Genomic DNA, 22,792 nt, shown 5'->3' on the forward strand with positions numbered 1-22,792 from the left:
AGTGGTGCACACCTTGTACGGGGTGGGGACAGGTGCCGCTACCAGCCTGAACGACCTTGCTCGACCCTGTGCTAGAGGCATGGGACCCACGCAGATCAGACCCTCCTATGGCTGGCCCACCCTCTCCAAACTAGAAGGCTTTCGGTTTTCACTCTCATCCCCTCCCTCCCTCCCCGAGATCCACGCAAGGCCGGACTGACCCCCGCCGAAGGGCAGCTGCCGCGCCAGGGTTCTCACGCTAACCACGCGCTGGTTTCGTCAGGACAGCAGTGAGGCAGCAGAAGGAGCAGGCCCCTCGGAGGAAGAGGTCACCAGGTGGTGGGGCGAGTGGAACTCCTGGTCCACCTGCTCCCGGACCTGCGGGGGGGGAGTGACGTCCCGGGAGAGGCACTGCTTGCGGCAAAGGTAAGCCATGGAGCAGCACCAGCAAACCCCAGCCCCGCACACACGCGTGAAACCTTCACCTGCTACACTGTCCAGATGCTGGATGGGTGGGCAGTGTCTCTCCTTACCGGAAGCCACCAATTACTCAACGTGGCAGGGAAAACGGGATGTTTGTGCTTCGGGCACAGGGCTGCAGACTGATGCGTAACAGGCTCCTCTGCCCTTCAGCCCACCTGCAACCAGACTTAGTGCCTCTTTTACCAGATGCAGGGAGGGGTGACCCAAAATGCATCCTCCCACGCCCCTGGCTTGGAAAGCCACTGCCTTTGGAGCAGTGCACTGGGATTAGCTGTGGATCTGAAATCCCCAAACAGCCCCCCTCTTGGTTATAACTGGGCACTTAGCAGAGACCCTCCTGAGCTACAAGCAGGAGCTTCTACCGCTGGAGGGGAAAGGTGCTTGGAGCTGTAACAGACTCACCTCTAGACACAGGCACAAAGGAGGATCCGGAGGGTACACTAGGTAGCTGTGCTCTGCAGCGTACACACCTTGGCGTGACCAAGCGTACGGGGCTGGGCAGCTGGGTCACTGTTCGGTCTCTTTGCAGCTGGCTGATGTAGCATGGCACACCCGCAGTACATTGCTCAGAAAGCTAAGGTGTGTCAAGTGTCCGGCTTGGACACCCAGCAGGCCTGGGACAGGTGCTAATTCTGTCGGGGCCGTCTTCAGCCCAGGCATAGGCAGGTGCAACTCACACCGGCCTATGGTGGAGTTGCCCCCACTTCTACCTGAGGGTGTTGGCGATGGTGGGACTGAGCTGCCTTTGCTTCACATCCCCATCAGTGGCTTTTAGTGCTATGCCCCCATCTTCCTGCCACATGCCACGTCAGTACCAGTTGTACTGTTATGCTAGAACCACGTACACCAACCTATTCTCCATAGGCAAGGTACTCTGGTCAGCGGGGCTGACAGCCGGGCCAGGTCCCTGGGCAAGGCAGGGGGCTGCTCCATGCCCCTGGAAGGGGCGGAGCCACAGGCAGAAGGGGTGGAGTTGGGGCTAGAACACTGCACCTCCCCCAGGCCACCCTGTGCGCTGCCTGGAGTGCTCCAGCAAAGATTTAAAGGGCCAGGGCTCCAGCAGCAGCAGGGAGCTCCAGGCCCTTTTGTATTGCTGGGCCCTGGAACAGTTACCCCCTTTGTGCTCCTCCCCTCCGCCGGCAAGCCGGACTCTGGTGCTGCTGACACTTTTCCCTCGGTCCCCGAGCGCTGAGCCCGGTCACGTCTCTGCGACTCCCACCTCTCTCCCTCACGCAGCCTCGCTCGCTGGATTTTTGTGGTACATGAGTCCCGCTCCCTCCGTTCACTCCCTCACCTCACAGCAACGGAGGGCCTGGGGCGCTCACCAGTGAGCCCCGCTGGTCTCGCTCAGCCCGGCTGTCTTGCTAGCACCTGTCAGATCCACCACCCAGGGCGGCCCTGGGGCCTGGAGCGGAAGCCCCGAGCTCCACTCAGGTGCTGAATGAGACCCCTGGGGAGGCCTCTCTCGAACCGGCTGCTCCCCACTCCCTGGCTGCTAATGAGAGCTGGCACCTGAGAGTGCAGCGCGCTCGCTGGGCCTGCCTCCTCCTCTGCGCCTTTCCCTTCTGCCTGAGCACACTTGGAGGCCGAGGAAGCCCCCATGTGGCCCCCTCTTTCTCGCCAAAGAAAAAACCCTTCTTTTATGCAGGCTGCCTAATTATCCCTCCAGCCCCAGGGCTGACCAGTTTTGGCCATCTTGACTGGACTGGACTGGACCCAGGATTTGAACCCACAACTCTGTCCTTCCCAGGCAAGCACCCTATCCCCTAGGCCACACTGGAGCATAGGGACCATCCATCTAGAAATGGCCATGATTCTCAAAACAGATGGGGAAAGGGGCCTGAGTGCCCCCTCCCGAGTGTTGCCTAAGCCCTCCTAGCCAGGGCTCTCTGTTCTCCAGGCCTGATCCAAAGCAGTGAGTCTTTCCGCTGGCTCCAACGGGCTTTGGAGCTGTTCCTCTACGTAGCTGAAGTCGGAATAGCTGGACGCGGCTTTTGGCACTGACTCCCAGCAGGGTGTCGAAGGGAGAACACTCTTCCGCCGACTTCCCTGAAAAAAGCGGCAGAACGGCTCTTGCGCAAGAGGGGGTTTTTGAGCAAAAAGGAGCCGTGTAGACGGCTCGTTTTTGCACAAAAGCCCCTTTGCAAAAATGGCGGTTCATTAAGTATGCAAATGAGGCTCAGAGATTCACCGCTTTGCCTCATTTGCATATTTTCTTGCGCAAGAGAGGGCTGTGGAGACGTAGCCCCGGTGTTTTAGCACCTTGTAGTCCTCCAAACCACTGGTCACCCCTCCCACTGTGTACTTCCTCTCTGCCTTGCAGGCTTCACCTCTCCCAGGGCACAAACAGCACCATGTGCGGGGGCCAAGCCAAGCACTACCAGCTGTGCCAGCAACAGGTGAGAACCTCTCCCGAGGCTGCCCCTGCACACCTAGGGAAGTGACGTGGCCTCAGCGGGTGCCCACAGGGCGGCTGTGCCAGTGCCCGCCTGCCGGTTGTGCTTGAGATTTGGCATGGCCCCGGCAAGCAGATTATGGGTGTGAGCGGGACAATCACCTGGAGCGGGACAGTCACCAGCATGGAGCCCCACAGGTGTGACCAAAGCTCTCTGTTGCGTGGCTAAGAGCTAGGCAAATGCTGAGCACCTGACTCGAGGCCGGTCGCCCCAGCAAAACGCCACGGGCATTTGATTAATACTCATACAACGAGAAGGAGCCTCGTCTCCGTCCGTCCATACAGCTCAAAACGCTTTGCAATGGACAGTACCGGCATTCCCCATTTTACAGAGGGGGAAACATGACCTTGCCCACAGTCAGGCAGCAGAACAGTAGCAGAGCCAGGAACTGAACCCAGGTCTCTTGAGGCCCAGGTCGGTGGCAGAGGGGACTGGACCCAAGAAGGCCTGCTAGATCCCCAAGCCCCTTTTCCAGCAGGGCGGTGAGCAGGGCCTGCAGGCTGTACTAACGCCCGTGCTGCTTTCTTGCATTGCGCTCCCCATGGATCCTCACTTGACCGAGGACCGCGCTGGGACAGGAGAGGCTGCCAGGGCCCTCGGAAGCTGGCTGCTTTGGATCGCAGAGGCTGATGTTAAGCTTTGCTCTCTCCGCAGCCTTGCCCGGACAATACGGCCAGCTTCAAACAGCAGCAGTGCTCCACCTTCAATGCCAAGGCCTTTGGGAAGCACTATTATCACTGGACCCCTCTGTACCCAGGTTTGCCCAGGGCTCAGCATGCGAGCGCGGAGGGGACGTACCTGCGGGACCGTGTCAATAGGGGTTGGGAGAGTTGCCTCCCGGTGGAGGGGGGGGTGTAAACGTCCCACGTCTCTGGGACAGGGCAGTGGGGTCAGGCGGGTGGGGCGGCCAGCAGCGTTGCTGGTGAGCACGGCTAGACTTGCCTGTTCAAACCTGCCGGGGCAGGGCCCCACGTTAACAGGCAGCCTGTGTCTCCAGCCTGAAACTGGCTCCGGTTCCTGCCTCTGAGCAACCAGTAATAGCGCAAGGGGAGGGCCGGACGCTTTCAGCGTCTCAGGCTCTGGCCGCTTGGCTGAGAGCCGAGCAAACCGACGGTCTGTATTTCTGGCCTTCTGGCCCAAAGGTTAAGGCACATCCCAGCCCACGTATGGGGCTGAGGGGCGGCAGACCTGGGCCTACCCTGCTCCACCAGGCCCCTTGAAATGAGAGGCGATCCCACAAGGGGGTCGGGGAAAACATGCGGTCGCTGCTTTGCCTCCCCGCAGCACCACAGGACCACAGTCGTGTCTCCCGGCGCTGTTTCCTCCCGGCTCCTGAAGGCGCTGCTGGGCCAGGCGCTCCCCTGCGTGGTCAGGCGGCACATTCTCCCCTCCAGCTCCTGGGGTGCCGGGTCGCCTTGTCTCCCCTCTACCCGTCCCTGGGCTCGGTTGAGCGCTCAGCTCCCCCGGGGGACACCTCCCTCCTTCCCAGGTCTGGGCCCACCTGAGCAGCAGGGCCCTGCTTTTATACTTCCAGCCCCACTCTTGCGTTCCCGCCGGGGGGGCAGGGTCAGCTGTGCACAGCGAGGCGAGTTCGCCCCCTCTGCACTGGCGGGAGGCCACGCTGCCTCGCTCCGGGGGGTCTCCCTCGGAAGGGATTCCCCTGCCGGGCAGCTGCGTGTTCTCTGGGGTGCCCGCCCTGCGCTCTCTTTGCCTTCCCTACTCACGCTCTGCAGCCAGCTGCTTTTCCTACACCGCTGCAGGTTGCAGAGATGGGTTCGATAAGCTGGATACCGGTCCTGTTCCTAGTTGTGGAGAGAGACCCCCAGCTCCTTTCCCCTCAGCTACCAAAGGCCGCATGGGTGGTGATGCACTCTCTTGGGTCTGGCCTGCGTGGATGTAAAGCAATGACCCCAAGGAGAAGGCCTGTGTCTCAGGGTTGGTCCGGGACCATCCCGTGTCCCCAGTGCTCTTCCCGGTGCCATCTCTCCTCTCTCCCATTAGACGATTACACCAGCATCTCCAACAAGCCCTGTGATCTCCAGTGCACCACCAGGAGTGGAGAGAGGCAGCTGATGGCCCGCGCCCAGGATGGCACATCCTGCAAAGACCGGACGTACCAGGGCGTCTGCATCAACGGCAAGTGTGAGGTGAGGCACTGGGAGGAAGGGCCGTGGGCCTACAGGATGGAGGGTTGGCCTGAAGCCCCACAAGTCCTGGCAGTGACGAGACACTGAACAGCTGTGATGGGCACCCGAGGCTAGGGAGTGGGCCGCATGAGTGGTCCCTCATCTCAATGGGCCACAAGGCTGTTGGAACCAAGCCAGTCTTGGCTACGGTAGCTGTGCTAACGGCGCTGGTGGACCTAGAATGTGCAGGGGGTGGCGCCGGAAGCATAGCAGCGCTCTGATTGGCTGCAGAGGGACACAACGTTGTCCAATCAGCACGCACCTCGCTTCATGGGCCCTTGCGGTACGTGCGTGTCACTTTAGTAATAACCGGTAGGGAAAAAAAAACTAGGCAGATGAAAACCAGCAGCATCTGGCAGCCCTGCGCATGGGCAGTGGTAAACAAAACCTCTTGTAGGCCGCACATAGAGCCCCAATGGGCCGCATGCAGCCCACGGGCCGCCCACCACTGTGCGATAGGGTTCTTGTGTACATCACAATGATGCCCGTGTAGAATGGGGCAGCCAGGTTCGGGCCAGGTGAGAGATCATTATGTGCAGCCCTTAGGTGGATACATTTTCCCTTCAGCCTGGTTTGCTTTTCTAGGATCACCCAGCAGCGCAAGTACTTTTAATCTGTCAGCGAAAGCCCCTTGGCATCGCAGTGGTGCTTTGTATATTTAAAACCACAGTGATTTGGCATTGCTGCTGTTGGATGGTCATTCCTCAAATGACATTGCTGGTGCAGCCAGTCCATCCTTGGATAAAGCGCCTTCCGCAGGAAGGACATTTCAAACCAATCTCCCAGCAAAGTGTGTCCATTAAACGTAAGTCCAGTATGAGCTAACGCAGCCCTTCACTTCTGCCCCACAGTTCTTTCTTTGGTGTGTCCTGGACATGTAAGATCTCTGGGGATTTTCCCCAATAAAGGCTCTCTCCTACCCAGTAGGTCTGTGGGGCAGGCCGCTCGCTCCACAAAGGGGTTGAATACCTCAGTGGTAATGTCATCTTTTCTTCTGTATTCCTTGCAGCCGGTTGGGTGCGATGGGAGCCTCTACTCATCCCGGACGATGGACAGATGCCGGGTGTGCGGAGGGGACGGAAGCACTTGCTACCGGGTCTCGGGCAGCTTCCGAAAAGGGATCTCACAGTTAGGTACACCCTGTTACACGATGCCCATCAACATCATTGTTTCTTGCTAACATGGACTGACAAGAAGGGCAGAGTCTGACCAGCCCAGCTGAAGGAGCTCACTACGGCCCTGCCTTTCTTTTCCCGTGTAAGCCAAAATGACGGTATTTTGTCTGTACCGTTTAATCAGCAGAGGGAGCTGGTTTGGTTCGCTGTATGGTAGCTAGTGAAGTTCGCCTCCATCTCGTTATGAAGCGATGCGGCTGGGGACCTATTTGTGTCTATTGATTGCTCATGCCAGATGATGTTAGTTGTCAGTGCACATAATTTATCTCTGCTCTGCGTTATGCGCTGGGATGTTAATCTTGTACAAGGAAGGTCACTCCACTTGTAAATATCTGCTGCTGTGCGCAGTGACAGGAAGCACTGTCCCGGTTGGCAGGCTGAGGCAAAAGTGGAACCAGGTTGTTTTTTGTGCGGCGGGTTTTTTTTTTTCTTCCTAGGAGCAACTGCCAGCTGCAAATAAACCCAGCTCCAAAATGCGCTGGGTTGCTTTTAAAGCAGACCTGCAGAGGCCTGGGTTCGTGCCCATTTTGGGGTGCTGGAGGGTGGATAAAAAGGCCTGCCACAGTTTTCAAAAACAAGTCGTACTTTCTGGGTTTCCGTATCCGTCTGGCCCACCAGTCTGGGGACTCAGATGTTTACGCTGAGTTTGCACATACAATCTGAAGGGGCAGGGTAGAATAAGATGGGGGAGGTGATCTTTTATTGGCCCGACATCTGCTGGTGAGAGACAAGCTTTCGAGTGTACCCAGAGCTCTTCTTCAGGTCTGGGAAACTTAACTAGGCCATGTCTATACTAGGGATGTGAAAGGTTAATCGGTTAAGCAGGAAGCTTTAATGGGTGATGCTTACTGGTTCCAGTTAGCTGTCAAATAGGAGGCCTGCTGCAGATAAGTTGTCCAGAGCAGCCCCTGTCCATGGCAGGCCCGAGCACCCCGGCTTGCAGAAGTCCCTGCCTCCGGCTCACCAATTCAACAGGATTTTACATCGGTAGTGCACACGAGTCGACTTCCAGCAGCCCATCTGTACGGATACGGAATTAAGCCTCCGCCAGTGATCAGCGGTAGCTATGCTGGCAAGAGACTCTCTCCCCAACGCCATAGCACTGCGCACACAAGCCCTCGTGCTGGCGAAACTTAGGTCAGTCAGGGGCTTTTTTTTTACCTCCCCGAGCAACGTAAGTGTTGCTGACATACGTTGTGGTGTAGACTCGGCCATAGGGAGGCAAAGGAGGGTGGAGGGGGCGTGTTAGTGGGTGGCCCTAGATCCCTTGTCTCTGTGGGGTGAGGACGTTGATTTCTAACAAAAGCGTGTCTGAGTTTAAAAAGCATTCCCAACAACAAACCAAAGGAAGGGTCAAAGAGCCACTGAAACGCTCTTCCCCATACAATTGCTCACCTTGTATTTGTTGATGGGATCATGAGCTTTCGTGGGCACAGCCCACTTCTTCAGATGACCGGACATCTGAAGAAGTGGGCTGCGCCCACAAAAGCTCATGATCCCATCTCCATGTTTTGTTAGTCTATAAAGTGCTACCAGACTATTTGTTGTTTTCCCTGTTACGGACTCACTCAGCTGCCCCTCTGAAGCTCTTGTATTTTTGTTATTAGTACTATTTAGATTGCAGTGGCAAAGATAAGAACGGCCATCTTGGGTCGGACCAAAGGTCCATCTAGCCCAGTATCCTGTCTTCCGACAGCAGCCAATGCCAGGTGGCCTAGAAGGAATGAACAGAACAGGGACTCATCAAGTGATCCATTCCCAGCTTCTAATAAATGGAGGTTAAGGACACTATTCATACCCATCCTAGCCATTGATGGACCTCACCTCCATGAATTTATCTCGTTCTTTTTTTAACCCTGTTAAAATCCTGGTCTTCACAAAATCCTCTGGCAAGGAGTTCCACAGGTTGACGGCATTGTGTGACGTACTTCTTTTTGTTTGTTTTAAGTCTGCTCCCCTGTGCATGATGCCGCTCCTGCCCATACAATGAAAAGTCTCCACCCTTTTGTCTATTATGATACCATCATTTCACTAGGTTTCCAGTCATCAGAGAGTTTGCTGGGTAGAGAAGACCCACATTTCTAATGTCAAATAAAGTCTGAAAAAAACCATCTAGGCTTCCTTTACCCAGCATTGCTTGATGTTTTCCCTTCCCTTTGCAAGTCACCTTTCACTCTCCTTCAAGGGGAAATGATCAGGCGTAGAGGGTTGATGATGAGATCCACACACCTTGGTCTCTAGCTTTCTAGCTCAGGTCCAGCCTTGAGTGGTAGTTGGGCCGTTAGCATGTTGTGCTGATGGCTGTAAAGGGCGGCATGATTCCCTCCTGCGCCCAAAGGCGCTACCTTCTTCCTGTGCCCGAGCTGGACGCAGAACTCAGCTGGACCCCTGAGGCCTGCAGTAACTCTAACAGATCAGGGGGCCCCCTTCTCCTTCAGCTAAAAGCGCCATTCTCAGTGTGACCGGAGCTGGAGTCTATGGACGCAGAGCCAACAAGCTGCCTCTGGCTGCTCCCATTGGGACATAACGAAAACTCAGCGGGTAATCACAGGCTCACTGAAAACACTGAGCTTGACTGTAAGGTCCTGAGATCAGGTCAAAATACTAGATTGGGTGTTCTTCTGACTTGCCGCCTGCTTTTCGAGTCTTTAGGGTGCGCCGGGGTCACGTTTGGAAGCTTCCTCCGTAGCCACAAGGTCTGGAAACTGACTTTTCCTTTAAGAATGAAGGCTGAAATCCTCCCATCGTCACTTGACTCCAGGCGCTGGGGCTTTACAGACCACAGACAGACCACGAGACTCAGGACAAAACCAGGAGGCGAGGCAGCACTGCCTCCCTGAGCCACGGGCGAGGCTGGGGCAGCCTGAAGTCTCTTTCCCCCATTGGGTTTCCCAACCTTTTCTTTCGTTCCCACTCCCAGGCTACGTGTTCATCACGAACATCCCTGCTGGCGCCACGGACATTCTCATCATCGAGCGCCGGAAGACAGAGAACATCCTGGGTAAGCTGCAGACTGGCACGGTGTGGATGACAGGTCGCCATGGCCAGGTGTCCAGGCAGGGGCTGCGCTGCAGGGGATGGAGCAACAGCTCCCGGGGGGCCTGCAGAGCGGGGGAGCAGCGTTACATGGGTGTGAGCCACTTTATCCATGAGAAATGGGCAGATCTGGAAAGAGGAACCCCCAGGCTCCTTGCTTTCTTGACTCCTGCCCTGCCGTTCCTGACCTTCTCAGACGGGTGACTGCGGAGGAGCGGACAGCACACGGGGCAGCTGAACCAGCATTCACAGGGCCCCCACCTGACTTTTCTGACTGCTTCGAGGAATTCCTCTAGGACCCCACTGCCCCATCCCTTAGGTGATAACTGTGTCCCTCTGGCAGGTGTTACCGTCAGGGGTGAGAATACAGGAAATCCTTTAGGACATAAAGGATGGACAGGACCAGGGGATGGGCAGTAATTGCTGATGGGAGGCCACTCCAAGATTTTGGAAAGTGGTCGAGGGCCGCACTCTTCCATGATATTAATAGAAGAGGTGCGGGGTCTGGGATGGAGGTTGGGTGCAGAGGGGAGCTTAGGGTAAGGGACTGGGGTGCAGGAGGGAGACTGGAGTCTGGGAGGGAGTTTGGGTGAAGGAGATGGTTGTGACCTCGGGCAGGGGACTGGAGTGCAGGGGTTTGAGATGTGACCTAGGGTAGAAGGGGATTGTGATCTGGGGCAGATGATTGGGGTGCCAGATATGGGAGGAGGTATGGTTGCAAGAGGGGGACAGAGGGTTTGGATATGGTGAGTGGGGAGGGGGGCAGAGGATTGGGGCAGGGACGGGTTGGGGGTGCCAGAGGCAGGCTGTGGCCAGGAGACTTACCAGCCAGCAGCCAGCCTGCCTGGTTGCCCGGCCATGTGCTTCATTGAATAACTGAGCCGAGAGGGGGCGTGGTTCTTCCTGGCTGCCTGTTATTCAAACAGACAGCTCCCATTGGCCGGTTTCTGGCCAGAAACCGGCCAATGGGATTGTGCTGGGGGTGGAGCTGCTCCTGAAACTTCCCCCCTCCCCTCCAGTTTTGAAACAGAATGGAAGCCCGGCAGCCGCGTTTCTACACGGCGCACGGGGCTGCAGGATAAGCAGGGAGCCTGCCTGGGGCGCCTCCCTAGGCTGGATTTTTCCCAGGCCTGGCCAAGACCATCGTGATCCTCCCTCACCGGGAACCATCCATTCAGCGTAGGGATCGCACACTCCTTTGTGCTGGATCTTTGCTTTATGGGCAGGCTGCGGAGCCATTCTTGGTGCTTTCAGAAGGCAAAGGGCTGCGGGAGCTAGCTGGCGCGAGGCCCCTAAGGGACCACAGCGAATGCAGCCAGCCCTGTCTCCACTGTAGCCGCCTTGTAGTGGTAGCCATCTCCCTCCCTGCGTCCTGTCCTGAGGGTAACACCAGTCCTGTTGCCTGCTCTGCTGTGGGCCTTGAAGTCTGCTTGGAGCTGTCCCCTGTCCATCTCCTCTGTTTGCAGCACTGGCAGATGAATCTGGGCGCTTCTTCTTCAACGGGAACTCGGCCATCGACAATCCCCAGAACTTCCGGGTGGCTGGCACCGTGTTCAAGTACCGCCGCCCTTCCAGCCTGCACGCTGACGGCCTGGAGTACATCATTGCCCAGGGCCCCACCAATCAGTCTCTGAATGCCATGGTACGTGAGCAGTGAAGGATCAGGGAGACCCTGCTGGTCTCCTTCCCAAACCCCAAGAGCGCAGGTGCCCTCACGAATGGGAATTTGGAGCTTTCCCCTGTCTGGGTTCCTGCATCACTCCCTGTAGCTATGCCTGTTGGAGGAGAGGCTGGCCCTGCCGTTCCTTGGAGGTCCTGCCTGGCCACCCTATCACAAAGCCCATGTTCTCCAGGTCTGTTTCAAGGGGTAGGCCTCAGCTGTTTCGGCTCCAGTAGCAGACACACATGCTAATGAGATAACAGGGTTGGTTGTTTCCCTCCCCAGTACTATAACTTCAATGGGAAAATGCCCCACATCACGTATGACTACACCGTGCCGCACGTGCCCTGGCCAGCTCTCCGAACCGCGCCCCCCGCCATCGACACACCTTTCTACCTTCACCTGCCAGACTCCAGCCCCAAACATCCCGCTCCCGTCACAGCAGACTCCGGGGCCAGGCGGGATTTCAATGCCACTTGGCTCGCTCTCTCGCCGGATGAGGTCAGCGACCGGTTCCCGCCTGGGGAAGATCATGGAGACCTGCGCTTCAACGGTCAGGACTTCTTCCAGAGTAACTCCTCCTCTCAGGCCGGGCCCTGGGGCTGGGGCCGGGGGGAAGAGGAAGAAGAGAGGTTTGGCTTCCGGATCAGACAAGTCTACCGTGCGAACGGAGCGGGCGAGGAGGCGGCGGCAGTAGGTGGAGACACAGAATTGGGTTTGTTGGCTTTCTTGGCTACTTCCTGCTTGGGTAACGGAGGGGTGGGCCTCGCAGACGCGCCCAGCTCTCCTCAAAGCCAGCTGGGCGGGTGCGGGAGGTGGCGGTCCAGAGGGGGCGGTTACTTTCGCCTCTATGGGCTCATTAACGCCCCTGCATTTTCCTTTAGCCCCCAGCTTAAATCAGCTCCCCATCAGCACAGCCATGCCCTACAGCGTGATGAGGCCCGCGCTGCCGGAGAGCAGCAGGATCGGGGCAGCCAGGCTCCGGCTCTTCAGGAGATGGTGTCACCGGGACCCACAAAACGCTGCCTTTTGCAGGGAACTGCAGCCCCTGGCGGCCAAGCTGGGCTGGAAGAATTCGACTGCGGGGCTGTGGAACGGGCTGGCGGCCGCATGGCCGCGCAAAGGGCCTGCCCATATGAACTTGCTGGAGAGCATGAGGGCAGAGGCTTACGCAGAGCGCCAGGAGGAGGCAGCTCACTACGGTTCCAACACAAGCCTCCCCACTGACCAGGCAGAACCGCTTCAGGCCCCTGGCCCTGAAAGGTGAGAGCCCGCCGGGTCCTCCAGGGAAGACAGGATGCAGGCTATCCCGGGAGGACTAATCCTTCCACCCCCATGGTTGCAGCAGGGTTCTCTGCTTGGCTTTCCTCTTCCACTTCTCTGCCGTTGTAACGGGGGAGGCAGGACAGAGCCAGTTGCCGGTGCCTGCCCATCTCAAACTCCCAGAACACATTCCACGGTGCCTCGGCTCCTCCACGGGGCCTGGGCCACCTCCTACGTGGTCCCTCGTTCACCAACCGGCTCCACCGGCCATCGGAGATTGTCCCATGCTACATGCGAGCCTGCGGGGGGAGCAGTCGGAAAAAGAACCAGAACCTGTGGGATCCCGGTGTCCGCCGTGGAGTGTCCGAGGAAGGCGTTCGCTATTCCCATCACGTCCCAAAGTAAGCTCATCCCTGCTCCTCTCTCTGCAGCAACGAGTTTGAGGTGAGCCCCCTGGGCCATGAAGACATCAGCCTGGCCGACATGTACCGGTGGAAGGTCTCCGCCTATGCTCCCTGCAGCTCCACGTGCACTGCAGGTAGGTTCGGTCTGGGAGGCGAGGCAGCTTCGCGGGAGCGGGAATGAGATGTACAGCACTTCCCCTGACGGTCCCCAGGTGTGGGCCAGCCCAGCAGCTAGAGGCTCTTACGCTCAGCACTAAATCCTCTCCAAATCAAACGAAGGATCCGGCTACACCAAGAACAAGGGTTAACGTTTGCACCCGGGCACGGCTCCGGTCCTGCAGCCAAAGGTGCATGGGAGAGGAACCTGGGCATGCAGTATGTGGTCTTAGGAGTCCCCGGGGCACCTGTTTCATTGAGGATCTATGTAATTACTTTAGCTGGGAGGTGGGTGCATGTTTCTGTGCTTGGGCCGAGCCTTTTAAAATTTGTCATAAGCCAACGAGACGATCCTGAGGCCAGCTGAATGGGAGGTTCACACTTGGGAATGGGTGACATTGCTTGATGTGAATAGCTCCACGCTGGGCTCCAACTCTGGCCAGATGGTTTTCACACTGGTGGGGCGGAAGTTGAGTGGGGAGGGGGGCAGAGGATTGGGGCAGGGACGGGTTGGGGGTGCCAGAGGCAGGCTGTGGCCAGGAGACTTACCAGCCAGCAGCCAAACCTGCCTGCCTGCCTGCCTACAGAGCTTAAAATGTTTCCCAGCCAGCCAGCCTGCCTGGTTGCCTGGAGGAAGGCAGCTGGTACATTCCAGATCTGTTAGTCTGCAGAGGACTTCTCGGCACGGCTGGAGAGTGATGTCAGAGGGTACATCTCCACAGCAACATGATTTCGAAATAACTTCGTCCGTGTCTACGCAGCAGGCAGTTATTTCGAAATAATGTCGAAATACTGTCAAGCTGGAGGACTTCTTACTCCGACCCCTGTAACTCTCATTGTACGAGGAGTAAGGGAAGTCGGAGGAAGAGGGCTCGATTTCGAAATAAGTGCAGTATAGGCACTCCCCATTTCGAAATAAGCTACATAATGGACGTGGTGCAAATTGTGTAGCTTATTTCGAGTTAAGCCCTGCAGTTTAGATGCTCCAAAGTGAGCATCGCTTCTTGGAAAGGACGGGAGCTTTGATTACGTTTCAGCGATCTTTGGCCTGAATGAATTGAGACTAAGAGTAAAGGACCCGGGAAGAGATGGCAGGAAAGCAGCTCACCAGTAGCAAGGGCTCTGCGTTTCATTCCCAGTCCTGGTTGTCCTTAGCACGGGGAAAGCGTGCTGTGTAGTGTCCCACTCTGGTCTTGGCTGCTGTCCTGCTGGCCTCGTCCCGGGGGGCTTGGTTTTTGGAGTTCTCTTCTGGACAACGACCCAGTCAAAAATGTATTTTTATAATGGCCCTAGGCTATGTCTAGACTGGCATGATTTTCCTGAAATGTTTTTAACGGAAAAGTTTTCCGTTAAAAGCATTTTCGGAACAGAGTGTCTAGATTGGCATGGATGCTTTTCCGCAAAAGCACTTTTCCGCAAAAAAGCCCCGATCGCCATTTTCGCAATCGGGGCTTTTTTGCGGAAAACAAATCTGAGCTGTCTACACTGGCCCTTTTGCGCAAAAGCTTTGCACAAAAGGGACTTTTGCCCGAACGGGAGCAGCATAGTATTTCCACAGGAAGCACTGATTTCTTACAGTAGGAAGTCAGTGCTTTTGCGGAAATTCAAGTGGCCAGTGTAGACAGCTGGCAAGTTTTTCCAGAAAAGTGGCTGATTTTCCGGAAAAACTGGCCAGTCTAGACACAGCCCTCGTGTCTCCGATTGAGAAGGGGCCACGTCGTAGATGGAGCAAGTAGTGCTTTGTTGGATAGCAGGCGCTGCTGGAGCTTGACTAAGAGAGATTCCTGGTGCCCAGCAGGCATCAGCACCTCCTATGCCATGTGCGTCCGGTACGATGGCGTGGAAGTAGAGGAAGCGCACTGTGACGCCCTGACCCGCCCAGAACCCACTCACGAGTTCTGCACGGGGAGAGAATGCCAGCCCAGGTGAGTTCAGCTGTTCAAGCCCCGACCCCTCTGGCAGACAGACACCCAGTCAGCCAAGGATCCAGCCACCGACGGGCACGCAGGGCAGCAAACTGAGCTAGGCGGGAACTGGCACAAGTATGCACAGGCAGGATAACGCATGGGAAGCCAATGACCAACAGAGAGGGAGGCATCAGGCGGTTTTGTACCAGCCTGGCTGTGCCATGCCCCCGCTGCTACCCATGTTACTGCCGCTACCCTGCTAGTTAGATTGGGGCTGGCACCGCTCGCTCACAGGGCAGATGGACCCTAAAGCAGGGGAGAAGGTATGAGACGGAAGAAGGCTGGGCAGAGAGGCCTTTCTGTGTCCTGTAGCTGATACCACTCAATAGATCTGACACTGGGTATCGGTTAACACTCGCAGTGCCGAGTATTAGAAATCGGTGGGTGTGGAACTGCCCTTGGCTGTTGTTTCTTGGCGCTACAGCCGAGCGAGGAGTGACCCTGCAGATGCTTTGGCCCCTGGCTTGCTGCGAGCTCAGATTGCTGGGCCGGGTTTCGTTGCTTTACAGCTGACAGGAATAGCCGCCAGTGTCTATTTAAAGACGTGCGAGTCGGGATACACCCCCCCGAGCCAGGTGCATTAGGTGTCATTTACAAGCTGGGGGCTGCCGCGAGTAATTCCACCACCCGCCGGAGGAAGCTGCGCTGTCCCCGGAAATCCCCGCCCCTCTCCCACCTTCCTGTGCGGGTGGGTACGTTACTCCAGCCACTTTTCATAGAGCAACTCGCTCCCTCCGGGCAGTCGTCCTCCCCCTCTGACTGGTGGATGCAGATCAAGGGCTCGCCTTGCTACCCAGCCTTCTTCCCTGCGCCTGTCCACTTGCTCACAGCGCGTGGCTACCCCCCGCGCTCCCTTTCTGAGCAAGGGAGTAAGGCCCTGACTCTCCTGCCGACAAACACTGTGATCACCCAGCCCTCCACGTATGTGGATCATGCTGCTCCTGGAAACATGCGGCCACCTCAGTGCTGGAAGGGGGCAGCCTAGAACCAACACACACCAGCCCTGCGCAAGAGACTCAGACTCATAGACTTTAAGGTCAGAAGGGACCATTATGATCATCTAGTCTGACCCCCTGCACAGTGCAGGCCACAGAATCTCACCCACCCCTCCTAGAATAATCCTCTCACCTATATCTCAGATATTGAAGCCTTCAAATACTTTGAAGGCCCCAAGATGCAGAGAATCCTCCAGCTGTGATCTGTGCCCAATGCTACAGAGGAAGGCGAAAAACCTCCAGGGCCTCTGCCAATCTACCCTGGAGGAAAATTCCTTCCCGACCCCAAATATGGCGATCAGCTAAACCCTGAGCATGTGGGCAAGACTCACCAGCCAGACACCCAGAAAGTTCTCTATAGTAAGAGAGCAAGGCCTGGCGCGACCGAGGACTGCAGGGCCTCAGTAGTGCAAGGCCGTTGCCGCAGAGCAGTTTGACTCAGGAGTTAACCCCCTTATGCTTATAAAAGGGCCGTCGAGTATAGTCTGCTGCCTGCATCAGTGCCTTGTTCTGACCGGTGCTTTGCCTTCTCTCCCCTTGCGACCCGCCCGGAGATGGGAGACCAGCCGCTGGAGCGAGTGTTCCCGGACCTGCGGGGAAGGCTACCAGTACCGGACCGTGCGGTGTTGGAAGATGCTGGCTCTGGGTTTTGACAGCTCCGTGTACGACGAGCTGTGCGAGTCGGCTGGGCTGGCCAGGCCCATGGAGAGGAAAGCGTGCAAGAACAAGGCCTGTGGGCCGCAGTGGGAGCTCTCGGAGTGGTCGGAGGTAGGGAGTGCCGGGGCCTGCCCCCGTCGGGGTTAAACTGGGGAGCGGCGCGTGGCCAGAGGAAAACAGCCCCTGGCCCGTGGACTCGTGCCTATGTACAGCGCCGAGGGGGGATCTGGGCAGCTTGAGGCACAGTCATTAGGTATCAGACGGACACTTGCACTGTTCTTGCCCAACTGGGCCTGGTTTTCAGACAGACCGGGCCCGCACGTTTCCAGTGTGTTGGTGGGAGCTGAGTGTGCTCCGTGACGCTGAAAAGCAGGCCCCCTCAGCAGCAGACCTGGGACTAGAACCCTGGTCGCCTGAGCCCCTCCCCTCTGCTTTAGCCCAGCCGTCCCTGCTAGGGTTGCCAGGTGCCCAGTATTGACCCGGACAGTCCGGTATTTTCGCCTCCTGTCCGGTAAAAAAAACCCAGAAAATACCGGACACCTGAAATGTCTGGTATTTTCTGATTTTTTTTCCCTGCCAGGAGGCAAAAATACCAGACACCTGGAAATCCTACGACACTCAGCAATTGGGCCCAGCCCCTGGCCCGCCCCCCAGATGCAGGGCTCCTCCCGGCCCCCCTCTCCTCCGCTTACCTTGTTCCGCAGGGAAGCAGCCTTCTGGAGGAAGAAAACAAGATGGCCACTGGCAAAAAAAAAGCCCCAAAGGTCTTAAAGCAGCCATGTTGTTTTTTTTTTTTTTTTTAATTTTTAAATTTCTTTTGCTTAATAATTGTCAGGGGCCTTTTTTTGCTCAACAACTTTGGTCTCCCCCTTTTTTTTTTGTCAACGGTGGGTTTTTTTGGGGGGGAGGGAGGGTGTTCGGTATTTTTGGTTAAACCATCTGGCAACCCTACGTCCCTCTCCGCCAGCATGTGGTTCCCCCCCCCTTACGGACGCAGTCTGGTCTCTGTGCCACAGTGCTCTGCGCGCTGCAGCAGCCCGGGCCTGATGAAGAGGGAGGTTCGCTGCTCCGTGGAGCCAGACCTCTGCGACGAGGCCCTGAAGCCTGTCAGCGAGAAGGCGTGCACGGGCTCCCCCTGCGACCGGCACTGGATTGCCTCTGACTGGGGACCGGTGAGTCCACGCTGGCTGCTTTTTCTACTGCTCCGGGCTTGCAGAAGCCCAGGGCTGAATGGAGGGGGAGGTGGGATTAGGGGATTATCACCCAAGCAGGCAATTCGCTCTGTACACACAGCTGGGTTGGTTTTGCTCAGACTTATAACGAACATTCCCCTCCAGCAGGCAAGACTTTGACTCGCCGGGGGCCCTGGGCAAGATGCGGGGAGGCGGCTCCGTGTTCCCGGAAGGGGCAGGGCTGGGAAGGGGGAGCGCTGTCCAGACCATACCCCCTGGAAACCCTGGGGCCTGGTGATTCAAAGATTTCAAAGGTTGCCCCCTTTGCCCTCCCCTCTCCCCCCACCAGTGCTCAGAGGGCCTGTCTTCCAGGCACAGGTCAGCTGAAAAGTCTGCCAGGAGTGCCCGAAACCCAGGGACTGGCAAGGAAGCTACTGCGCCTCCTGAGCTAAGGGGGCCGTGCTGAGGCCGAGTGACTTACCCACGGTGCGTCGGCATCGGAGCGGGGACGAAACCTCTGCTCCCTGCCCCCAGCAAGTGCGGCTCAGTGGCTGGCCCGCGGACACGCCCTTTGTTTCTCCAAGTGCTCAGGGTCGTGCGGCAAGGGGCGGATGAGCCGCGTGGTCGTGTGCCGCAACCTGGAGGGGAAGGTGATCTCAGACTCCCAGTGTGACCCGGCCATCAGGCCCCTGGCTGTCTACCCCTGCGGGGACAAGAACTGCCCCGCACATTGGGTGGAGCAGGAGTGGGACCAGGTAAGCCTGGCGCGGCCTCCCTCCGGCCTGGAGCTGCGGGCTGCAGGAGTCTGGCCCGGAGCCTTGTTCCACGAGCCCCCGGGCTGCGTGTCAGCACTGAGGGGCTCAGAGGGGGGTTGGGCCCAGGGAAGGCTCAAAGCACAAGCCCTGGGAAGCCGGGGGGACGGGCCTCTCTGTGGGGGGCAGCTGGGGGCTCCGGGGGCAGGAGCAGCACTCAGGCGGGGGCACACACTGAAGAAGTTCCGGGTGGGACTCTCCTGCTGCAGGACTCCCCACCCAGAGCCTGGCTCGCTGCAGGGGCAGTGGGGTAGCTCCTTCAGGCCACAGCAGCAAAGCCCACGGAGCAGCCCTCTGCCCACACCTGGGGCTGCCGTGGTGGGAGGAGGGAGCAGGCCGCCAGTGGCCAGGGTGAGTCGGGCAGGTCTCCGCAGGCCAGATGCTCCCCTGGGTGCGTGGGGCTGCCAGAGCTGCGGTGCATTGAGCTGTGGTGGCAGAAGAGCTAGACCCTGCTGGGCTGGCTCAGCAGAACCGCAGGCCAGCTGGCCCCAGGGCTGCTCCGGAGGAATCTGAAGCAGGAAGGGGGGAGTCCAGCTACCCCCAGCTGCCTCGCTGCCATGGCTCACACTGGTCACACACACTGCAGGAACAGGGCAGGACCCCGGGCCCGCGGGCTGCCCGTAAGCAGGCATCTGCGGCCGCCGGGGAAAGCACACGGCGCTGGGAGCAGGCCCAGCCGGCTGCGTCTGCCCCTCTGCTGCTGCCCGGGGCCCCCATCAAGCCCAGGCCCACTGTGACAAGTTGCACACACAGCGGGGTTGAGTGTGGGCCCGGCTGGTGCTGGGGGTGCGGGTGTCCTGGGCCGGAGGGAGCTACACAAAGGGCTGGGTTCCAGTCACATCATTTCTTCCAACACAGCCTCACTGCTGGCCACCCTCCCTCGGCTGCCGGGCGCTGCTCGGTCTGGCTACCCCTCCCCGCCCCCCACTTCAGAGCAGCACCAAGGCTCCAGCGAATCTGATTGCTTTGGGCCACTGATTTTCAAAATGGCCGACGGTCACGTTGCCTTATCCCAGGCGCTGCTCGGTGTTGCCTGCCAGCTTCCTCCTCGGCCTGGCCCTGGCTCAGTGCTCCGGGAGGTGCCCCAGCACGTTCAGACGGTTCCAACGGGGCACTTTGGCATTTGGTTGCCCCATAAAGCACTTAGCAGGGCTTCACAGTGAACGCCGGTGGGCCCGCAGGCCTGCCCTGGGGCCCCGCAGAACCAGCCACGCCCTGAACAACGAACGTTAAGCTGGGGCAGGGCTATGAAGCAGAAAAGCCATCTGATAATTCTACATTTCAAGCTCTAGCTGCCCCAGGACCCTCCATCCCTGGCTAACGCGTTTTCTCCCTGTGTGTGTCTACACTGGCAGCCGCCTTTGCGCGAAAACTTGCCAGCTGTCTACACTGGCCGCTAGAATTTGCGCAAGAGCACTGACGTTCTAATGTAAGCATTCAGTGCTTCTTGCGCAAATACTTTGATGCTCCCACTCAGGGATAAGCCCTCTTGCGCAAGAATACTTGCTCAAGAGGGCCAGTGGAGACAGGCACCTTAATTTTTTGCGCAAGAAAGCCCGATGTCTAAAATGGGCATCAGAGCTTTCTTGCGCAAAAGCGCGTCTACACTGGGCACGGATGCTTTTGCGCAAAAGCACTTTTTGCCCCAAAGCATCCGTGCCAATCTAGACGCTCTTTTGTGGAAATACTTTTCACGGAAAAATTTTTCCGCAAAAAGTATTTCCGCAAAATCCTGCCAGTCTAGACGCAGCCCCTTTGTATGTGCAGCCTGTTTAAACTCACCATCTGGTTATTGAGGAGGGCTTGAGAGCTTCCCTCTGGGTTTGCTGGGGGCTGCGGCCTTTCCAAGGCCCATGGCAGCCCATTAACCCCTCCCTGCCTTTGCCTGCTGTGCAGCTAGCTCATCCTGGTGTTCCCAGGTTGTTTCTGCAAGGGCCAGCGCCTGTGAACAGCCTGGGCACCACAAGGCAAGACGAGCGCTTGCCCCTGCCGGGGTTGGTGCTCAGGGCTAGCTGGAAGGGGACGAAGGTGGAATCCGCACCAGCTCCCAGCTGCTCTGGCGCTGCAGCGTGAGGGGGTTACAAAGCGGTGCAAGCATCGAGGTGGCCCTCATGCCGTGGCAGAGGCAGCGGTGGCCACACAGAGGGTGCACAGCAGAGCGGGACTCTTGCTACCGCAGGCCCATGTGAGCGTTCCTCCAGTCCCTGGCTAACGTCACCCACCAAGACGGACGTGGCAATGCACTGGACTAGCCCTGGCTCACCGGGCAGCCAGGATGCAGCAGGCCTTCGTGGCCATAAATGAGCGGGTGTCTTCTTTCCCCGTTGCCAGTGTGATGCCAGCTGCGGCCGGGGGGTGAAGACCAGGACCGTGCTGTGTGCCAGCCTGGAGAATGGCGTGTACAGAGAGTATCCAGAGACGCGCTGCAATGGCTCCCACAAACCCGAGGTGCAGGCCACCTGTTTCAAGAGGCCTTGCTCTACGTGGTTCACCACGTCCTGGTCTCAGGTAGGGCGAGCGAGGGAGAGGGTGGGGAGCGCAGGGCCTGGCAAATGCCCAGGAGAAGGGACGACAGGCCCACACCCCACAGTGCTGCAGCGACTGCCCGGGCGGCTGAAAGTCGGGGGGAATTGCTGCGCTCTCGTCGTGCCTCGGTCTGTCTGGACCCACCAACCCGATTCCTTCCAGCTGTTGGGGCAGGCTGGACCTACTCACATCCCTGAGGCGCTGAGTACAGACCTAGCAGGCGTAGGGACGCCAATTACCCGTGTGCTGGGTACTGGCAAGCAGCTTGGTGACCGTCTCCCTTGGGTGTCATTCCCCAGAGAGCAGGATGCGCACCCCGGCCCTCCAGGAGCCAACTTTCTTCCTGCCTTACAATGGAATGGAATCGGTGCGGGTTTATGCGAGTGAACGGGGCCAGGCTGATAGCCCCGGGGACGAGAAACCTGTTTGGCCTCACAAGGGGCAGCAACGGAGCAAGCGCCCTCCGTAACCCACCCATGTGCCCCAGCCTGGCCTTTCAAGGCCTCTCCTCCGGAGAGGAGACAGGAGCTAAGTTTCTCAGATCATTCTATATCTGGCATTTCTGCTGTGTTCTCTCCCCACTCCCCCCGATTCAGGGCCAGCCTGAGCCGTTGTGGTGCCCCGGGACCGGGTGCACGGTGCCACCCCCGGGCACACGGCGCATGCACGGGCCCGCCCCCCTGGGGGGCACAGGCCCACCCCCCTGGGTGCACAGCGCATGCGCTGCCCAGCCCAGCCCAGCCACCGCTGCTAGCATGCAGCCTGGGGCGGGCCGTGCCTGGCCGTACAGGGCCCCACGGCCGTGGGGGGAAGGGCGCTGCTGGCCGGTGCCGCGGGGATGGGGGGGCTGGCGCTGCGGGAGCCAGGCGCGCGGTGCCTGATGGCAGCTCTAAAGGGCACCACGCGGGGCCCCTTACAGATGCCATCAGGCGCCCCGCATCGGTCGGCGCCCTGGGCAGCTGTCCGGCTCGTCCACCCCTTAGTCCAGCCCTGCCCGGACTAATTAGCAAGCAGGTAGCTGTGGCAGGATATATTTTGCAATGCATGGGCCTCTCCTAAGCAGTGGGCGGTAGATTGAAACCTTCACACTTATTACCCATCGGCCACTAAAAGGGCTGTTTGCCGGAAGCCACTTTCTGTCCCCATCTGCGCTGGCCAAGGATTTGAACAGGTTCCCTGCAGTGCTGAGAAAGGGTCTTTCCTCCATCCCCAGTCCCTTCTGCAGCCTCCTTCCTCACCAACTAGCCCTGCCAGCCTCCTTTGCAGCCCATTAGCGCTGGGGGTCTGAAGATCTCAGACGGTTTGCCCCAGGGCATGCGGAGGGTCTGCAAGAGCTGTGCCAACCTGCATACAAGGGAGCACGCTGGGGATGCTAGTGCACGAGGCCAATCCTTGGATGTAGCTCGTAGCGCTCTCAGCACAGCTGCGGGATGGATCGGAGCTGGGAGCTGTTCCGCTGAGAGCCAGCTGGAGAAGGGAGCGCTGGCAGCTTGCGATCAGTCAGTAACGGGCATAAGGAAATGCAGAAAGAACAGTAGGTTCCCCCACTAGGGGAGAAGCTGGCTGGGGCCTTGCTGTGGGGACTGCCTTGGTGAACATGCCTGCCTTGTGGGCCAAGAGGAGTGATTCGGGGGGGGGGGGGGTTGATAGCAAGGCGCCGTGCGCCAGCCCACGTCTCCCCCTTGCTTCTGACAGTGCAGTAAGACGTGCGGGGCCGGCCTGCGGCTCCGGGAGGTGAAGTGCTACCAGGGAGATGCCTTGGGGCAGGGCTGCGACCCAGCTTCCAAACCCGACGCCAAGCAGACATGCCAGCTCCAGGTGTGCCCCACGGAGGCGCCAGGTAAAGAGGGAGGTTCTTGGAGGCG

The 22,792-nt window shown here is 58.4% G+C and overlaps 1 protein-coding gene across 7 annotated transcripts in view; it reads left to right on the forward strand.

Annotated features, from left to right (window-relative positions):
• The window catches only part of LOC102446845 (ADAMTS-like protein 2), a 38,201-nt gene that overhangs the window by 14,753 nt on the left and 656 nt on the right, over positions 1-22,792 (forward strand). Inside the window, exons 2-17 of one of the 7 annotated variants that reach the window (XM_075936830.2) lie at positions 263-405; positions 2,786-2,861; positions 3,573-3,675; positions 4,920-5,065; positions 6,114-6,237; positions 9,200-9,280; positions 10,782-10,957; positions 11,261-11,690; positions 11,860-12,238; positions 12,670-12,776; positions 14,594-14,723; positions 16,315-16,528; positions 17,434-17,589; positions 18,174-18,344; positions 20,733-20,909; positions 22,623-22,767. In XM_075936830.2, the coding sequence (XP_075792945.2) occupies positions 263-405; positions 2,786-2,861; positions 3,573-3,675; positions 4,920-5,065; positions 6,114-6,237; positions 9,200-9,280; positions 10,782-10,957; positions 11,261-11,690; positions 11,860-12,238; positions 12,670-12,776; positions 14,594-14,723; positions 16,315-16,528; positions 17,434-17,589; positions 18,174-18,344; positions 20,733-20,909; positions 22,623-22,767 (2,758 nt within the window). The other 6 variants (XM_075936831.2, XM_075936835.2, XM_075936834.2 and 3 more) reach the window with 6 other exon arrangements.

Source organism: Pelodiscus sinensis, chromosome 9, assembly GCF_052426305.1.
Source record: "Pelodiscus sinensis isolate ZL-2025 chromosome 9, ASM5242630v1, whole genome shotgun sequence".
Taxonomy (NCBI): domain Eukaryota; kingdom Metazoa; phylum Chordata; order Testudines; family Trionychidae; genus Pelodiscus; species Pelodiscus sinensis.